General features: G+C 45.7%; 1 protein-coding gene across 5 annotated transcripts in view; it reads right to left on the reverse strand.

Annotated features, from left to right (window-relative positions):
* Positions 1-19016, reverse strand: part of GPC4 (glypican 4) — a 233684-nt gene that overhangs the window by 141860 nt on the left and 72808 nt on the right. For all 5 annotated transcript variants that reach the window (XM_042029140.1, XM_042029142.1, XM_042029141.1 and 2 more), the window contains one exon: positions 1864-1997. In XM_042029140.1, the coding sequence (XP_041885074.1) occupies positions 1864-1997 (134 nt within the window). The remainder of the gene's footprint in view (positions 1-1863; positions 1998-19016) is intronic.

Consider the following 19016-nt stretch of genomic DNA (forward strand, 5'->3'; position numbering starts at 1 on the left):
CAGCCCAGGTCTGATCCCTCAGGGACATTCAGCAGCTGTCACCAGGGAATAGTGAGAGCACCAAAAGAAAGGTAATATGAATAGCAGGGACTGGAGACAGTAAGACTTGGCCTCACAGTCGTCTTGTTTTGTATCAGCACATTTCCCCCTATGGCAAGGGGTTATTTCTCAGCCTCCTTGCTCCCTGGGAGGGATGATGAGGAATTAGCACCTGGAGCAAGGAGCACTCTGAGGGGCATTCCCCAGGTGCTGTAGAGGGGGGTTGTCCATCCCTGCCAGCTGTGGGGAGCTGCCCTGCAATCTTAGGCAGTTTGGTGTGCAGGGGGGTGCCCAGCTCCCTCCATCCCTCCTTGCTTTGGGTTTCCATGGGGTTCCTTCTCCAGAACCCGCGACAGCCAGCTGGGGGCAGGCGATACAAGGAGAAGGCAGCCTGTGCTGTATGCTGCCTTTTCCTGCGGAGGAGCCTGTCCCTGCCGTGGTGGGGCTGACACAGCCCTCGCAGGGAGAGCCGCAGCCTGTGGATAAAGAGGGTCACTCAAGTCCTGCCTCTGACCACCACAGCACGTGCTGCCCAGGCATCGCATGCATCGACCTGTCTGTCGCTGCCATGCAAATGAACAAGGGTTTGTCTGATGAGTCAAGGCCCCTCCAAAGGGTGGGAATTCAGCCCACAGCCCCCTGCACAAATCAGAGTTATGCTTCAGGCAGTCACCTCCTGTGCGAACCACCAACTACATCCATCTCCTCCACTAGCCTAACAGTGGGGCAGAAGTCCAACCAACACCATCTGGAAAGCCAAAATGAGGAGACCTGGATCATCAGTTATGGCAAACCCCAATGAGGACAAGCCTCACTGCCCATGGCACTCAGCTCCTTACATCCTAGGCATTGCCTTGCTCCTCTTCCACAAACCCCAGTAGAGCTGGGGGGAACAGGCAGAAGGAAACTTTCCTGGGGAGCAGAGCTCCCAGCAGGGCAGGGAGGGGTAGGGAAAGGAGGAACTCCTCCATATCTGCAGGTATGAACCCATGTAATTCATCTCAGCAGATTTCATTAGACTTCAAAGTCTTCAAAGGACATCTCTGTCAGAGTCTGGGCTCTGTAACCTCCAACATGTTGAGACAACGGAGGAATGCAAGCCCTGGTGCTGCATCTCATGGGAACCGTATCAAGAATGTGGCCCTGTTAGTCTTCAGAGAGAAATCCACTCAACTTAGTCTACCTCCAGTTTTAAAAATTGCAAAGCTTGCTTGTTTCTCTTCCGCAGGGATTTTTCTTTTATTCCAGACAGAAGTAAAGGCACTGCGTATCTCTGGGTGCGCTTTCAGATCCAGAGGGGAGATGCTGCTCCCTGACACATCAGTGTGAGCCCACTTTACAGCTTCTACTTACATGGGGAAGGAAGCACGGGGTGCAGAGCCAGCAGTGGAGGCACCTGCTTCCTTTGAAAATACTCAGTAAAAGGCTGTTAACATCTCTGAACTACCATAAAACACTACACAAAAAGCATGAAATGCATTCCCCTTACCTACACACAGTGTAACATACAACAATTCAGGCTGGAGTGACCATTTCTATCTATAACTACACTTGTGAGTATTTCAGGCACTATAGCACTGCCCAAGAAATCCAGACAAGGCATTTGGTGTATTAACCTGGGTGCACTAGGTGAGAAAACCCATGTAGACACCTCACTGCACTTCAGAGTCCGCCACAGAGCAGCTCTGATGATCAGAGCCAAAACCAGGTTTATGGGTAAGGGAAATAAGCAGCTTTTGCATCTGCTTCCACAGGGCCATTCCATATGGTGGCTGCTCCCACAGCCCATCCAGTGGGCACCACACTCAGCCTGAGCATTCTCACCTCCTCCTGCTCGACAAAGTTTCTTCTTGCTCAATGTCAGTTACTTTCAGGACTTTCTTGTCAATGAAAAGGTCTTCTGGATAATTAGCTGATCGAATCTGCCTCTGCTGAGCATGGCCACATAACCGGCTTATCTGGAAAACACAAACAGCAGTGTGAGGAAGTGTTAGGACTGCAGGAAAACAGCTGAGATGCACACTGGCACCTGCACATGAGCTGCTATCGTCCTGTCATCCCCATCTTGCTTGCTCATATCGCAGCAAGCACCTGAAAGCAAACTGCTGTCCTAAGGATACAACCTGGCTTTTGTAAAATATCTGCCCCCTGGGAAGGAATGCAGGAAGCTTCAGGCAAAATGTCAGGGCACTGAAGTGCTCCTGTGGCTATCAAAACCCCTGAGCTGCAGGTGTGACAGGCAAATCTTCCTGTGTCAGGCTAAACTTAGGCTGACAGGAGGGGGCTTGAGATGTTCCCTGTTCCTTCCTTCCTGAATGCCCCAGCATCTCAAGGCTCTACACTCTACCTCTCTAGTCAAACTTTTAGGAAACACCTCCCCTCTGAAGGAAAATCCCAAGACCCTGGTTCTGCATCTTGAGGCAGCTCAGCACCTGCACAGAGTGCACTGCAGATCCCCAGGGATGAGCATCATATACATCACTACTAATTAAAAAACCCAGGGCATAAAATACAGCAAGCATTGGGGCCACAGCCCAGTCATATCATGGGAGGCCCTGATGAACAGGGCTCTGCTAATGGCACAAATTAGCTCATTAGCTAATGATGATTTGGGAACTGGCTGCAGCAGCAAGGGAAGGAATCCAAAGCACCTCGTTAAAGCTCTCTCGCATGGCCGCTGTCCCAAGACTCACCCAGCAGCAGCCACTGCTGCAGTCCCTGCTGTAGATGGGTTTGCCACCATTTCCTTCTCTGGGAGACTGTCAAGGGACATCTGTCCCCCTTTGGCAGCACTGCCACTGTAAAAGTCTCCTTTTGATCCACCCTGTGCTGCTCTGCAGGACTCATCCATGCTGGGTTGTGAAAGGAGCTTGGCTGATTGCTGGGACCATGAAGGCACCTCAGTTAACACCACCCTCACTGCCTCTGAGCCTCATCCCACCACCCACTCCAAGCTTGGGACCAACCACATACCCATGAAATGCCCATTCGTTGCAGCACCTCATTTATCTCCATGCCACACCAAATCAAGGCAATCAGCTAAATTCCCAGTTAGCTGCACACCAGAGGTTAAAAACACACGCTCTGCTCAAAGCTACAAGCATCTGATGTGTAAAGAGAAGAGATTAATTCTGTTTTATTACATTACATTTGGGTGGGCAAATAAATTAGTAATGTCACCTGTGTCATTATCAAGAGCAGCACAGTTTGTTTGCACAGGCTGCCATACAACAAAGAGTAAAATAGAAACCTTCTGGGAGCTGGGCACTGCAGTTTCTGGTTCACAGCACAGTGGGAAGACATGCTGCCACCAATCCTTCTGCACCTGCAGTTTCCTCTGCCAAAGCAGTTCCTCCTGCAGCTGCCAGGGGAGCGGTTTCTGCAGCATCTTACCTGGTTTTCCTCTTTTGTCCTCCTTTGGTTGTGTCTCCTCTCTGCCTTGCCAAAACCGAGTTTTGCAGAAGAATGTGTCAGCTCTACTGCCCTCCCTAAATCACTTGGCAGGCTTCAAAAACAGAGGGAGGAAGGGATTGAGAAAATGGACCACATTTTGGGCTGTTTTCTTTGCCTTTTAGGCTTTCCTTTAGCACTCATCCCTCTCATAACGTTTACAGGTAGTCCCCTGATGCAAACAAACAGGAATAGGAACAAATCACAGTGGGAGACCTGGAGAATGGCATTTGGGATCTGAGACCACCCCCAGCGCAGAATGGGTCCAGATGTCCCATTTTCTCTCTATACTGGCTGGTGCCACTGTCCCTGCAAAGGGCAGACCAGCAGGAGAGCACCAGGATGCTGAGGGGTCTGTGGGCTTTTCCTCTGCCCAAGTCAGAGGTGAGACCTGCCATGAAACCTCCTCCAGGGAAACACAAGATACACAAAAGATCCAGGACACTGGGTATGGAGGAAGCAATGCCACAAAGCAGCATCATTGTATCCACGCTCTGCATGGACACCTAAAGTGCAGGAGAGAAGTGGGGAAAGGTTGGATATTTTAAGCTGCCTTTTGTGATTACTCCCTTTGATTCTCCCCGGGTCTGTGAAAATTCCCCCATTCCCTTTCCAAAGCCCAGCTTTCAGCTGGCAAAACCTATCAAACCCTGAGGGAAGATCAAGTCCAGGATCAAGGCTTTTTCCCAAGGATGCAGAGAGGTGCTGAATGGGAGGGGAGGGTCAGAGCGACAGCGCAAACAATGGCACCATCTGAGAGCGTGCTTCAAACGGCAAAGGGGCCTGGCAAACTGAGGCTGCTTCATCTCCCACCCAGCACTGGAGGTAGCTCAGCCCCTCTGCTACCAAGTCCTGCACAGGTGCCGCGGCTCAGCTGCATCCTCACAGTCCCACACAGCATCTGGGTACCACAGGCTCCAAGATTCATAGAATCTGTAAGGCTGGAAAAGACCTCTACAGTCATTGAGTTCAACCCGTTGATCATCAAGTCAACTCATTGATCACTGAGTCCAGCCATCCCTTCCGTGAGGGATGAAACCGTGAACAGGACTGTGTTAGCTGTGACATGGGACAGCAGATGTAATCTTTATGGATAGAAGGATGCACTGCTCAAACTTTCCACCAAGTTTTTACTTATTTATTTATTCGAGCACCAACTAACCTTTTCAGGAAAAAACCCCAACCCTGCAGCCCATATTGTGAAGTCACAGTGAAATGGTTGTCACCTTTTAGTCAAACAAAAACCCAACTGAGATTTGAACTTAAAATAAAGTGAGCGAAAGTAGAAGGAACAGATTGCCTGCTCATTTGCAGGGGTGGCATTGTGTATACTTTTTTGGGGGAGGGAAGGATTTCACAAACCATCTGCCAAAGTCTGCTGGGCCACAAGCAGTCCTAGGACAACAGCTTAGAAATTCTATTTCAATCTTTCCCTCTTTTTGAGTCTGCACTGCAGGCTCAGGAGCGCATGAACACAGCTTCCCAGTCTCTTCCTAACCACTGCCATTTTAAAGCCAACTCCAAAAAGTAAAGAAAAATGCTACTGTAGGGCAGTCAGAGAAGGGACAGACACAAGCTCAGACCTTGAGGAGAAACAAGTGTGATGCTTCAGCTCTCTAGGTATTGCTTGCTCTGACAGGAGCAAGGACAGTCAGCTCCCCAGCACGGTGGTGTCTCTACAAGAGGGAGAGCAAAAGGAAGGGGGAGCTTCTCTAACCCAGGTGCCAAACTTGTATCAAGCAACAGTGTTTAATATGTGGTTTCCTCCCACCACACAAATATAAACGTGAAATTCAAAGCAAATCAACAGAGCAGAACCACTGGATCTTCTCCTCGGGCTCCCCACGCTACCAGGTGGATTGTAAATATACACCAGTCCTTATCTTAACTGTAGTCAGTGCAAGAGCTGTGCCTTAATTCAGAATAGGCTGAAGTTTGACACATCAAGCCACAAAAAAATGACTAAGTAAATCAAATCCCAATGTGTTTTTTAGGCAACAGGAGTTACACCTTGTTTTTAAAAGAATCTGCCAGGCCACCAAAAAACTGCTGCAAGGGGACACCAGGCAAGAAAAACCATCCCAAAACCCAGAGTTTTTACAAACCCCCAAAGACACCAACACTGTAACAGCCAAAGCAAAATTTCCCTGCCCCCCAGCTCATTAACAAACTCACTCATTACCCAATTTAATTACCCTCCTCCATGAGAGTGTGACCCAGTCTATGAGGGGAACACTGCCTTCTGACGACCACTACTCCTCACTCCATTTCTTTATTCCAGCCACAGGGAAATACCACACCCAGCTAGGGCAGAGCTCCTCGGGCACTGCCTAAGGCCGGCAGTCCCCATGCCCGATGGGAAGCAGCTGGCTCCCAACACCCGCGGGAGCTGCACGCCGTGTAATGGCTCCGCTTTAGAGGGAACATTGATTTGAGAGGAGCACAGGGACAAGGCTAATGGAGTAGCACTATCAGCCCACTTTAACGCTTCTCCATTAATTTAAGATAAGAGGTGCCTGAGGACTGCAGGGAACCTGCGGCTGTGTGGGAACAATGCACTACAAGCAGCCAGGGACCAGATCCACCACCACGGCTGCTTCCAGCTGTGTTGATTGCATGGGTGTAAAGCACAGCACTGACCCACGTGGGTACCTGCCAGTCCACGGAAACTGCGATGGCTGGGGTTAATTATCAAAGTAATAGTGACCACCCTACCATGTTCTGTGCAAAGCATCACAGCCTCTGTGCAGCTGATGGAGGGCACCTCCAGCCTGGCTATGGCAGGATGGCATCGCTGACGCCTCTGAGGCTCCTGATGAACCCATTCTGCTGCCAAGGCACGAGGCAGTGTAGCCACACAGGGCAAAAACATCTTACCTTCCACATCAGCAAGGAAATGCAGGGATAAAAGGATTGGAAAGCAGCACACTGTGATCCTCAGTGCCAACCTGAGCTTTGCTTTTAAGAGTAAGAACATTTTAAAGGTAATTTTCTAGATGATTTAGAAAAAAAAAAATCCACCAAAAAAAAGGAGCTAATCAACTTCTCCTTGGACAAGAAGAGAGTGCATTAGACACTGCTGGATACCTGCTGCTGCCACTTCTCATTCAGCCCAGGAGCACCACTCTGCTCTAAAGGAGAGTTTGCTCTATTTGACCTTCGCTTAAACTTTACATGGAGTTTCCATTTGCCTTCCCTATGAACTCTTCTTCTTATAGATTCATTCTCCAGGAAGACACTATTTTTTTCCCTCAAGGGGATGGCCTCATTTTTGAAGATTTCCTCCTGCAATCTCCTTTGCTCTCTGGAGTTCATATAAGTCATTTTATACCTATTCGTGAGTTTCCTCTCGGAGAAGCCACACATTAAACTGAAAAGAGACTAACTATTATCATTGATTTGAACACAGCTTCTGAAAGGATGATTTGCTACAGTATGCACAGAACATCAGGAGACCACAGACATGCTGTCTTTGGAGGAACCAACTGGTGCCCACTAAACCCCGAGCATCCTTCAGTGATGGAATCCAGTTTGACCAGTGAGGCTGAAAGCCTCAGTAAAGCAGCTGCTTGAATTGGTGCTTCTTCCCCCAATTCTTTTTAACAACCTGCTCCACTACACATCACAAGTGTTATTAGCATTATAAAGATCGCATTTGTGCCCCGTTTATCTTCAAAGTCACCATAAAAGTGAACCTGAAGTCTATTACTCAAGCACCGCTACAGAATTCCGCTTAATTAAATTCTAAAGGGCTTAAACCAAAAATATACATTGGGATGATGTGGGATAGAACATAAACTTTTTAATAGTAGTAACCAAGCACATTTACCATTTCTACAGGTGTAATAAAAATGCTAATATATGTTAATGTTTAGTCTGTGGTTAATGTTTTGTCTTGTTAATTTCCCCAGGGCTTTTATTACTGATTTAAATCTGCCACACTGCCCCAGTGATCGCATCGCCTTCCACAAAATGGCACCACCCACGATCTCAAATGAACACTGATTAACAGGAGTGGAGAAACATTTGGCAAGGACAAACACTCTTATTACATGCTTCTAATCATTATATACATTTTGTCAGGAAGATGGGAAAGAGACAATTCGCAGCTCCCTCACTCCACTCACAGCAGAAAAATGTGATTATGGGCATAAAAGTGAATTTACAAGCCTTTATTTTAGGAAGCACATCATTATTAGCTAAGTAATGATTGTTCTTCTGGTTCCAGGCACTCAAGCAGAAAGAACAAACTGAGTATGGTAACACAGATGTCTTCTATGAACGCTGCAACAAAATTCTTCATTAATGGAGTACTAAATGTTATTAATCAGCTCTATAGTATTACAGTCTCCGTTATTTAGACTGCAAGGATTACATAAGAGACAGCATCCTAACTCGGTCACGCAGAGACAGGAATTGCAGGAAGTGACCTACTCTCCATGCTGAGGAGAATGTTTAATAATGCATCACCCTTAAATAATGCAATGCTATAATGTGTAAAATGCACACAAACACTAATGCTTAAAATAACAGAGTGCCTGTCACACCAGTGCCTGCAGTGACGCCCAATACATGCTGCAAACATGTGCTACAAATGCTCAGGGACCCCTGCAGCCACCAGACCAGGTTGTGCTGAAGGCCATCACCACCTGGTTTGAAGACTAGGTCCTTCAAATTGCTACAGAACCACAGAGGGATTAAGGAACCATTTTTCAAAGCAAATATAACTTAATTTTTCATAGAATGGTTTGGGTTGGAAGGGACCTTAAAGATCATCTGGTTCTAAATCCAAATTCCCATCCCTCATATAGAAGATCACAAAATACTTTACAGAGGGTCAGCATCACAGCAGAAACACAGGGCCCAGAGAGGACCAATAGGACTGGTTCTCAGGGCAAGGAGCAGGATGTGCACCACACAAAGCCATGTGTGTCGATGTGACAGAGTTGACACAGGAGCTGGCAGGTCTGACACATGGCGTGGTTACATCATCACTCTAACCCAGAGACTGCATAACAACAAGAGTGCACCAGCTCAGCAGAGCAGTGGGGAGCACAGGGGAGTTTTTATGGGTTTCAATCCTTGATGCCAATTGCTGAAGCTGGATGATTTCCACCTGCACTTCCCTCTGCTACATCAGGGCTCACATGCCTTAAATTGGAAAGAGATAACCACTGCAGCTCCAATCATTGCTCCCATTAGGACATGCCACCCTGTCCCCAGGAGGGTGTGATGGCCAATGTACCATACATATGCTGCAGCACACAAGGCACCTCCACACAGTGTCCCACCATGTCCTGACCCTTGTGCTGACCCAGCCTCTCCCAGCACAGGATGCCCGTTCTCTCAAAGGAGCTGTGACCTCGGCTTGAGTCAAGCCCTTTCAAACCTACATAAAATAATGCAAACAAGATGTTTCTTCTTTCTTGCATCCCCAGCATGGAGTGTTTAATCCACCAAAGAAAGCAGCTTTGTGTTTCAGTGAAAGCCTGTTTATTGTTATTTATAGGTAGAGAGGAAGTCAGACTAAATGATCACAGTTGTTCCTTCTGCCTTTATAATCCAAGACATGTAATTAAAGCACAACTTCTCAAGTCAGCCTTTCCCTCCAGCATTTTGTTAATTCCATATATAACACAAAATTTGGTATTTTGGTTCAGATGGTTGGACCTCGGCAGCAAACCACAGGCCGGCAGCTGAAGCCCCAGCCAGGGCTCAGACCCAACCCAGCCAACCAACTGGGAGAGTCAAGAAAAAAACATTTGCTTAATTTTTGGCACACATTTAAGCAGTTTTCCCAAGTGGAGACGTTTCCTGGAGCAGGGCCCTGTAGCATACTAATGCACCATTATGGTTTTAAGTTAGATCTGCACAATCTGATATTTCTTAGACAACCAAACTAAGACTTTATACTTGGAAGGAGAAGTCCTGGAAGGTTACAGCAGAGCAACACTTCCAACAGAGGGAAGATGTGGAAGCAAAATCCAGAGAAAACCAGAGCATGTTAGGCTGACCAAAGCCAGGTTCAGGAGCAGAACGTGGCAGTACCCAGAGTTCATCTCCTGGTGAAGCCCCAAGCCCCCAGCATGCTTCATGGCTAATGAGGTGGCACAGCAGAGGTGGAGGACATGGCTGCTCCTGAGCCCAGGCTGCTGCTCTGCATTTGGGACTGATTCCCCAAGGAGGCTGAAGATGCTCCAAACTCAAACAGCTGATTTCAACATTAGCACTGATTCATCTAACCTGACAGAAAATTTGAACTCAAGGTAGCAAAGCCCATTTCTGCTAAGGATGCTAAATACAGTTTAATTATACAACTGCATTCTGTGCATGGTCTAACACTTACACAATTGCTACTATGGGTCCCTAGAAGACCCTCCTATTGCAGGCAATTAAATCTACCCTATCCAAACAGACTGAGAAACAAGGAATTGGCTTGAGGGATCACCAGTTTTTACCAAGAACTTAAGAAAACCCTCACTGGGCAAAGCCGGGCAGCATGACAGCTCCAGGCAATTGCCATGCGCTTGTTATTTTCCTTCCACAGGTTAATCGGTTTCCCTGGCAGATTTCTGTGGGTTTTAATACTGCACCATGTTTGTGCCTACGGCACTACAGAAAGGAACAATCTGAGAGAAATAAATTCCTAGCAACTTAATTTAGAGCTGCCATCAGTCTGGAACACAAGCTAGAATCAGAGCCTGTAACAGGGTATTTAACAGCAGCTGTGTCAGCTAGGTTGCAAATGTGGTCAATACCTACCAGTCTCTCTTCCCCCCTGCAGCCATGAGCCCAGATTCAATTATTCTTTCAGAAATACTTCATTAAATAATTAAAAAGTTACTGCATTACTTTCCCCCTTTTTTTTCCTTTAAACCAGACCGATTCAATTTTGGAAGTATAAAGCCATTCTAATGTGTCAGCTAGCAATTACCTACTGTACACTGTTTATTCTTTAATATAATCTTTGAGTAGAAGGGCAGTATTCTCAGAAACGCAGCATTAACTTGATCCTCAATGACTTTATTATGACTCTTTTCTAATTACTGCTCATAAAATCTCAGGGAAGAAAAATTTACTGATGATATCCCATCTCCTTAATTAGTTCTCTCTCTTTCAGCAATCCAATAGCAAGTGTAATATTTATTTAAAATAGAGTGCACAGGGTTTACCGCTAAGTCTGCTATAACTGGTGATATCAAAACAAGCAGGTAAAAGGCAATGCCTGTTTTGCAGCCAGCACAGACCATGCTCACAGGTACCCACAACTTTTCAGATTTATATTTCAATAAATGCTCATACTGAAACCATCCCACCACTAAGTACTTTTTGCTATGAAATGCCCTTCTTCCTTCCTATGGTGAATGGAAACCCTTCCAACCCCACAGGGTTTGGTACTCACCATTCCTCCCCCCTCATCAGCCCTTACAAAGGACCATCACCCTACTTATTTTAATCTTCAAATAGGAATAATCCCTCCAGCAGCAACTTTTTTCTCCCTCAATCCACCTTTCTCTTTCCAAACATCAGTGTTTTCTAAGACAACAAGGCTGGAGGCACCAAAACACTCCAAATAATTTCAACAGTTAAGTTGCTGAATTTCTTCAGCAGAAAAATTACAAGCATTTGTTTTCCAGCAAAGCTCAGAGCAATCTCACTCATTATCCAGCTCCTGGCAAGAGGCTTTCCTATGGCCATGCCATGGACCTCCCCAGTCAAAGCCTAAAAGAGAAGTATAATAATTATCATTAAGGGAAAATAGTAAAAATATCTCCATGCACCAGTGATTAGCTGCTGGCAGAATTAATCCATTCAAGGCCAACAAAAGGCATGGGAAGGCCCTGTGTTCTTTTTGCCATTGCTTTTTTTTACTTCATTGGTTAATTTTTTTATTAGTTTTGACGCTACCAGATCCATAGCAATTTTTTCTCCGTGACAGTCAGGCCTAACCTAATCCAATTAAGGGTCAGCACCAAGATAATATACCCAAAACATGGCAAACAAGGTAAAAAGGCTCCCATTAGATTTTTGCTCGATAAAGGAATTACATTTTTCCCAAAGACAAAATAAGGCTTATTGAAAAGGTAAATCATTCTTTTCTATAAAGATATAAATATCTGCAGGGCTTTTTTGAAACTTTGTTGTAAGACATCTTGTTTTTACATGTACTGTGGTTAGAACAATTGAGTTACAGAATGACTTACAACATTAGATTAGTTTCTGCCTGATTGAGAATATCTTTATAATGGAAATCAGTGTGCACTTTTAACCTTGTTACAATGCTATATGTCTGATTAACGTATTAAAGGGACTCATTCAATAATAGGCTGTTTGCAGACAGGAATTAAATTAATTTGACTTTATCACAACACCTTTATTAACGGCATCAAACGGAGGACTAGTATTTGATTATGAGAAGTGAATTCCTATAAATTGACATACAACAGTTCCAGAATGAGGTAGGAGAATCACTAGATGGAAAAAAAAGTGACTAAACACTTGTAATGCATTTTGGTTTGCTGTCATTACTTTCCACTTGCCACGCAAGCTGTAACCTGGCATTTCCCCAACTCTCAGAAAAGATAAACATCTTGCACCAAAATCTACAGGTGGCAAGTTCTTAAATTTCCTTCTGGCCCTAAACAATGGGAATTGCATGAAGCAAGGCTCAGAGATGACCTTCCTGGATGTTTTTTAGCATCTGCTGGGCAAACCCTTTTGGGCCCATCTCCACTGAGCTCATGGTGCCATTCTGCTCATCAGCATCACCCTCCTGCAGCTCCTACTGCCCTCAAGTGCCCTTCCCTCCATGGCTTTTGGCTGTCCCTCAGGGAGGAGACAGAGGATGGATGACTTAAATATCAGCACAGGCAGTTGGGTGTCTACAGAAATATCCACACTCTGGCTCTCTGGAGAGCAGCAGCATGAGGTTTATTTGTACAGCGATACAGATCAATATGTGCAATCCAGGAGTTAATAAGCTTAAGAAAGACATAATTTAGAGCACATCAGTCACCCTCAAGTTATCCTCAGTAACCACCCGGCTCTCTGGGTGGTTTTCTCCAGGTCACTGGCTCAGAGCATCATTTCTACCTTTGCCAATAGCATGGAAGAGAATTGGGTGTGAAAATTGCTTAGGTTAGAAAGATACACCTGCATAAGGAATTGTAAAATTTGCCAACACCTGTGTTGCTTTTTCTTTTCTTTTTCTTTTTAAACAAAAATAACTCTGCCCAAGTAGCTGTAGGCTATCAGCACAGCTTTCTGCAGCCAGCCTGCTCTTACTTAAACAAATCTTTGGAAAAATAATGCAGTTAGCAGCAAACTTCACCTACTGAAAGCAGGTTCCGTGCCCTCAGGGGCTCATTAGTGGGGCAACACAACAGGTAGGGATGGAAAAGGCCACCAGTTCTTCTTGCAGTAGCCTGGCAATGAGGGATGCATTGATGCAGCAGATGGATGAAAAATCTGCCTCGTTTGTTGGAATTTTTTTCCCAGAAAAATGTATTTAGCATCTTTCATGCCTGGTACCTCAAAGCCACTTCAAAATAAGATGTAAAAATGATATAATTCACAGCACCACACACAGGCAGAGAATTCAAAATGAAGCAAACCACTCATTGCAACCCAGTCCTTCATCCTCTCCAGCACAAAACAAAACACTTCTGCTTCGCCCGGGCAGCTCTGGGCACTATTTCTGCTTTGCAGAGGGTCGCTTTTAAGTTTCTGGTTTGTTCTTGGCTCATTCATCAGCATTGCTAATGGGAGAGATAGTTCTGGTTTTAAGGCAGCAACACTCACGGGGGTTACTGTCACTGGAAGTAAACTCAGCGCTGTTAAGATGAAGGATGCCCGGTGAATGACCCCGGATGGAGGTCTGAGTGGAAACTGCAGTCACGGATAATGAGGCCAAAAAGAGGGTTTAGCGTAAAAAGCATAGAGAGATGGATATTGGTGAGCACAACTCTGGTGTTGCAAAGCTGCGGGTCTAAGCAAGGATAAAAATCTTCAGGAAAGGAAATGGGCCAGAATGTATTTTGCTAATAAAGCATCTATGTTAATAGGGGTTGCAGGAGGCTGCAGCAATCTGGGCAGCAAGCGAGGGAGCCATGTCTGTGGGGCTGGTGCTCAGGGGTTTAATCTCTCTGGTCAACGAAAGATGTGTGAGCAGTTTTAGCAGAGAATTCCAGAGGCAACTCCAGCATTCCACAGTAAGTGTACAGGGCAATGGCACGTCTGGAGGCAGTGAGTTAAATAAGAATAAAGGCAGTTCATGCCATGCATATCACTTCTCTGCAGGCTACTCAGAAGCCAGGGGGGTCAGCCCACACCTAAAAGTCTCCTGTTTCTATCACACACCAGCTTCTAGCATCTTTCAGGTAAACCAAATCTAAATCTCAGCAAAGATCCAGAGCATGAGGCTGGTTTAACTCTGAAGGAAGTTCAGCTGTAAAGCTCATTTGCAAATACAGCCCCAGTGAAAGGGCTGTGCCCCAACCCTCCCCTTTCAGAGAGGCAGCTCCTCCCTGGCCAGCACATCTCCCACCGTTTTTGATGAAGAAGAAGCCTCAAGATGTCCAGAGGGAACTTGCTGATGCTGTGATCTTTGGTTCAGACTGAAACTCGTTTTTTTTCTGCTTAACTCCAATCTACTTCAAGACCTCACATTATGTCCTTGACCATTACAATTTATTACAAAATCAGACAGCTTGAAATTTCAAAGCTTGAAGCTCAGAGGTAAAGGAACAGGCATCCCATACATCCCCTGCTGCAATGCTTTGGATGATATGACCACCAGTTCCCTCCTCTCTGACATCTCAAAGCATCCCAGGTCCAGCTGTCCAAGACAGCTGTGATGGGAGACAGGAAAAAGAAAAGATATGAGAAAAAAAATAAGCTGTTCTGTGCAGTGAAGAAAGCTGCAAAACATTGCAAAGCTGTGTAACCTCATTTCCAACTGTTAAGACTGTATCCTGCCCTACTAACTCTGGGAGTTCTTTGTACTATGTACTTTGTACATCCACTGATGACAGGGCATCCCAGAACCAAGTATCTTTTTAAACACTTAGGAGCCAGTTGCAAAACAACAAATTAACTTCTCCACTAAAACAAGGAACATGCAAAGCCACGGTACATGCACACACCTACACAGAACCAGTAATTAATCTGCATGAGGTGTTTAGGCTTGTTCTGACTTCAGCTTGGAAAAGATGCAAGACATCCCATCACACACAAACCTGTGGCCATCTCACTCATGTTGCAGCCAACACGTGATTTGAAGGGACATCAAGCCACGCTCAGTGGGTGCTGTATGATATTCCTGCCCATAAAATGCAGCAGCCCTAAAAAGCTCTTTTTAAGCTGCAGAGTAGCAGGGATGAAGTTGCCACCAGCTGAGTGCTCTGTCTCAGACTGAAGTCAATAAACAGATTTGTGTGATCTTCAGTGCAAAGCTGGGCTGGACATCAAACACACTGTCAAAGGATGCTCCATGTGCTGCCCTGTGTGCATGCAGGGCAGAAGGGGCGCTGTCAGCAGCTACCTTCAACTTTTTATTTTAAAAAAAGGCCTCACTGCAAATTCCCTTGAAATGGCACATCTCAGAGGTCAGAACATGTCCAGTTAAAAGGACAAAGGGAGAACAAAATAGAAGAATATAATGTAAAAATTTACAAATAGAAGCAAAATCAAATGCTGTTTTTAAATTAAACCTGTACTGATGTTCAGTGCCACCTCCTCTGGCTTTGCAGTGACAGGGCTGAGCGTCACTGGCCACTGCTTCCATCCAGAAGCTCTGCAGAGCCCCACACACTCAGTCTGCTTCATCCAGACCCAATTCAGTGACAAATTGACTCAAAGCCTTGCCATGCCACCAGGGCAAGCTGTAGGGCCCACCAGCGTGCCATTTTGCCCACACTGGAAAAGGATATCCATGACCAAAGACGTGCTGCCCTGTATCCTCACAGGCAAAATTCTTGTTAGCAGTGAATTAATTAATTGTGACACCAATGGTCTCTCTCCCCAGGCCAGACAAGAGGTAAAGCTTTCACTAGGCTGAGAATAACCTCTGAGTCTCACTCCCCTAGAGAGGCAAGTCAAGATGGTCAAGAGCATTCATACCAACGTCCCTTCCAAGAATGAGATGCAGGCCCCTAATTTGCTACTGCGTATTTGAGTACTAAACCAGAGATTTAAGTCCTGCAGCAGCGTGCCAAAATAGCTGGATCAAAATTGTTGATACTGGGTTACAAAACTGCAGGCACGAATAACTTTTGCCCTTTCAGCAACCAACACCATGGGGATTTCTAGCTCAAAATCAACACCTTGAAATTCAGTGCCTTGCCATATGCTTCCCCAAGTGTCAGAAAATCTTTACTACCTGAAACCTCTTCAGACAACTAATCATAGTACTCCCAAGGTCTTTTCACAGGAATGGGAATGCTGCTGATACTGCCCTCATAATAAGGTGTATTTTCATCCCGCAGGGGGAACACATGCTTGCTTTAACACGCTTATCAGGCACCTTACACCGCCTATCGCAAAATGGATAACAAAAGTACACAATACACACACCTTGGGATAGTTCTGAGGGGGTCTGAGATCACTGAAAACCAAAACTTCACCTGTATTTCCAGCTTTAAGTGAAAAATGGAGCTAGCTACCAGTGAGTATTAGAGAATAGCCTGAGGATTAAACTTTGCCAATAAAGAACTTGAAAATACAGAGGCTGTACATCCAGCTGACTCTCCCAGGACTGATGCCAACAAAAAGGAACCCACATTAAAAGTACAAAGAAACCAATCTCGGCGTCTCAGAGGGAAGGACTTCACAAACAGCAGTGTAATTTCAAAGCTTTGTCCACAAATCTCTTGCTAGCTCTAGTACAGACAGAAAAATCCATTAGCAGATAGGAAAACTCACCAGAGCTCCCTGCCAGTGCAACCTGCTGAGCAGCAACTTCCAGCAAGTCACGAGGTGAGATGGCCCCAAAAGCAGCTCCTGGGCAGCATTTGGGGAAAACCAGCCTGGCATCACTGTGCTGACAAATGTACTAAATGACTGTGTATGGCAACAGGTGATCTTCTCATTCCTGGGTGCCAAAAGTCTCTTTATTTACATATTCTTGATTTTCACCCCTGTGTATCTGCTGGAACTGCTATTTTGAACACACACTGCAGCAATGTTTCTGTGGTGCTACAACCAACCAAAGTAACTGCTTATCTTTACAGCATGCTCGTGGACTCCCTGCCAGGATTCCCTAAAAATCTAGGGAAGCAAGGGTCCAGTTTTCCTGACTCAGAGGCTTCCCAAAGCCATCAGATCTGGGTTCACACCAGGCACTCTCCCTGAGCCACGTGAGGTGAGCACTTCAGCTTTGGGATAACATCAAATCCGCCTCCACATCACTTCCACAGCACCCCAAGCAGCACAGCTGTATAACCTAGTTAACCCACACCTAAATAGTCTTTTAAAGGTGTTTGCAGGGAAGTAAAACAGCAAGGATCTGCTCACAGGCAAGCACATTGGGAATTGCATGCTGTTCCCATACAGCACTGGTACCTTTCTGCTTCCCTCCTTCCAACAGGTGCAAGTGGTTGAACAAAGCTCCAGTGAATTTTGCAATTTAATACGATTTTCTAGAAACTCGGTCATCAGTTCTGAGTGAAAAATAAATACTTTGCTGAGCTCCCTGCTCTTTCCTTTCTAGGCAATGCTCTGCAGGTAGACCTGCATAATCGACTGCAAGGGGAGCAGCAGGGGCTGAGCAGCTGGGTTGCATCAAAAATGGGGCAGGCAGCATGTTGAGGGAGGAGATTCTGTCCCTCCACTCTAGTGAGACCCCACCTGGAGTATTTCCTCCAGCTCCAAGGCCTCCCAAGATAAAAAGGACATGGACCCATTAGAGTGAGGATGACAAAGTTGGCTAGAGGTCTGGAGCATCTCCGCTATGGAGACAGGCAGAGAGAGTTGGGGTTGTCCAGCCTGGAGAAGAGAAAGCTGCCAGGAGACCTCACTGCACCTTCCAATGCCTAACGGAGCTCCAAGAGAGCTGGAGTGGGACTTATTAAAAGGGTATGGAGTGATAGGACAAGGGGGAATGTCTCTGAGCTGACAGAGGTTTAGATTAGGTATTAGGAAGAAATTATTGACTGTGAGGGTGGTGAGGCACTGGCACAGGCTGCCCAGAGAAGCTGTGGTTGCCTTATCCCTGGCAATGTTCAAGGCCAGGGTGGATGGGGCTTTGAGCAACCTGGTGTAGTGAAAGGTGTCCCTGCCCATGGCAGGGTGGTTAAGACCAGATGATCTTTAAGGTCCCTTCTAACCTAAATCATTCTATGAGTCTAACCTCTGAGGAGATCAGCTATTACCTATGTAAGACCCGCAGACTGATTGTCTCCCTTCTAATTCCAATAACAGAGAAAGCATTAACTTCCAGGGGTGCTGGGGTTGATTATTTTATTAAGCTTATTTGTACTGGATCTCTCCAAATTGCCTTGGTTTGTTGCAAAAAGCACAAACAGACTGACTAAAATCACTCTTCCTTACACTCAATAAAAATACCTACAAGAGGTGGACATACTAGGTAGATTTTCAACCAGAGAAAAAGTAGAAGATGACAAAATTAATACAGCTATAGGCCTAGACAGCAAATTTTTTCCCAATGTGCTCTGAGAATCAGCCTCCTTGATAAAGTATTTTAACAGCATGTTTTAGGGGTGAAGTTTTTAAGCAGACAAATTGTAGAAATAATAAAGCCTTAACACACACCACCACTGACAAATTAGCTACTAAAGCAAGGTTTGGGATGGGAACTGTTTACTACCACATTACTGAATTCACTCTTCTGCACTGCTGTTTACAGACCAGGAACAACACACAGGCTCCCATTTAAATGCATGCCTGGAGGCACAGTTTCCAAAAGCAGATTTACAGCAGTATGACTTCCTCCTCTTGGGGACTGTAGAGCTCCTCAGAAACTTACCTGGAGGCTCTGCAACACCTCTGGAGCTCAAGTTTATGTGCCCTTTGTAGCAAGGTCTGCTCCAAGCTACAAATGGGTCCAAGTCTGTGTGTGAATGCCCACACCCAGCCTAGGGGTGGGTGGCAAGGGGGAATAAGAAACAACCACATGGAGAAAAGACGCTCAGTCAGGTAACATACCTGAGGATCTGAAATACCAGGAGAGAAAACTACTGCTGCAGAAATGCTGCCAATGCTGTGAAAAACAAAAGATGGCCAAAGGACAGGCAAAGGCAGTAATGTTGTTACTCATGGTATAATCACTATGGGCATGGAAGGTAAGTTTTCCATAATTCCAGAGGATTTTAATGATAATTAAATAACCTGTCATTATCCTTAATACCATACAGGTAAACTGTACTTTGCCCACAGAAGCAGTGGTGGCCAAGGTCAGTAATAAAAGAGGTCAGTATGAGAAGCCAGGGCAAGTGTAAAACCCCACATTTTCAAAGACAACCCCTATGGCATTTCATACTTTGGTATGACTACAGTGTCTAAAAACAATC

This window comes from Corvus kubaryi, unplaced genomic scaffold (genome assembly GCF_017639235.1).
Source record: "Corvus kubaryi isolate FWS band 111438036 unplaced genomic scaffold, C.kubaryi_AGA036_p1.0 37322, whole genome shotgun sequence".
Classification (NCBI taxonomy): domain Eukaryota; kingdom Metazoa; phylum Chordata; class Aves; order Passeriformes; family Corvidae; genus Corvus; species Corvus kubaryi.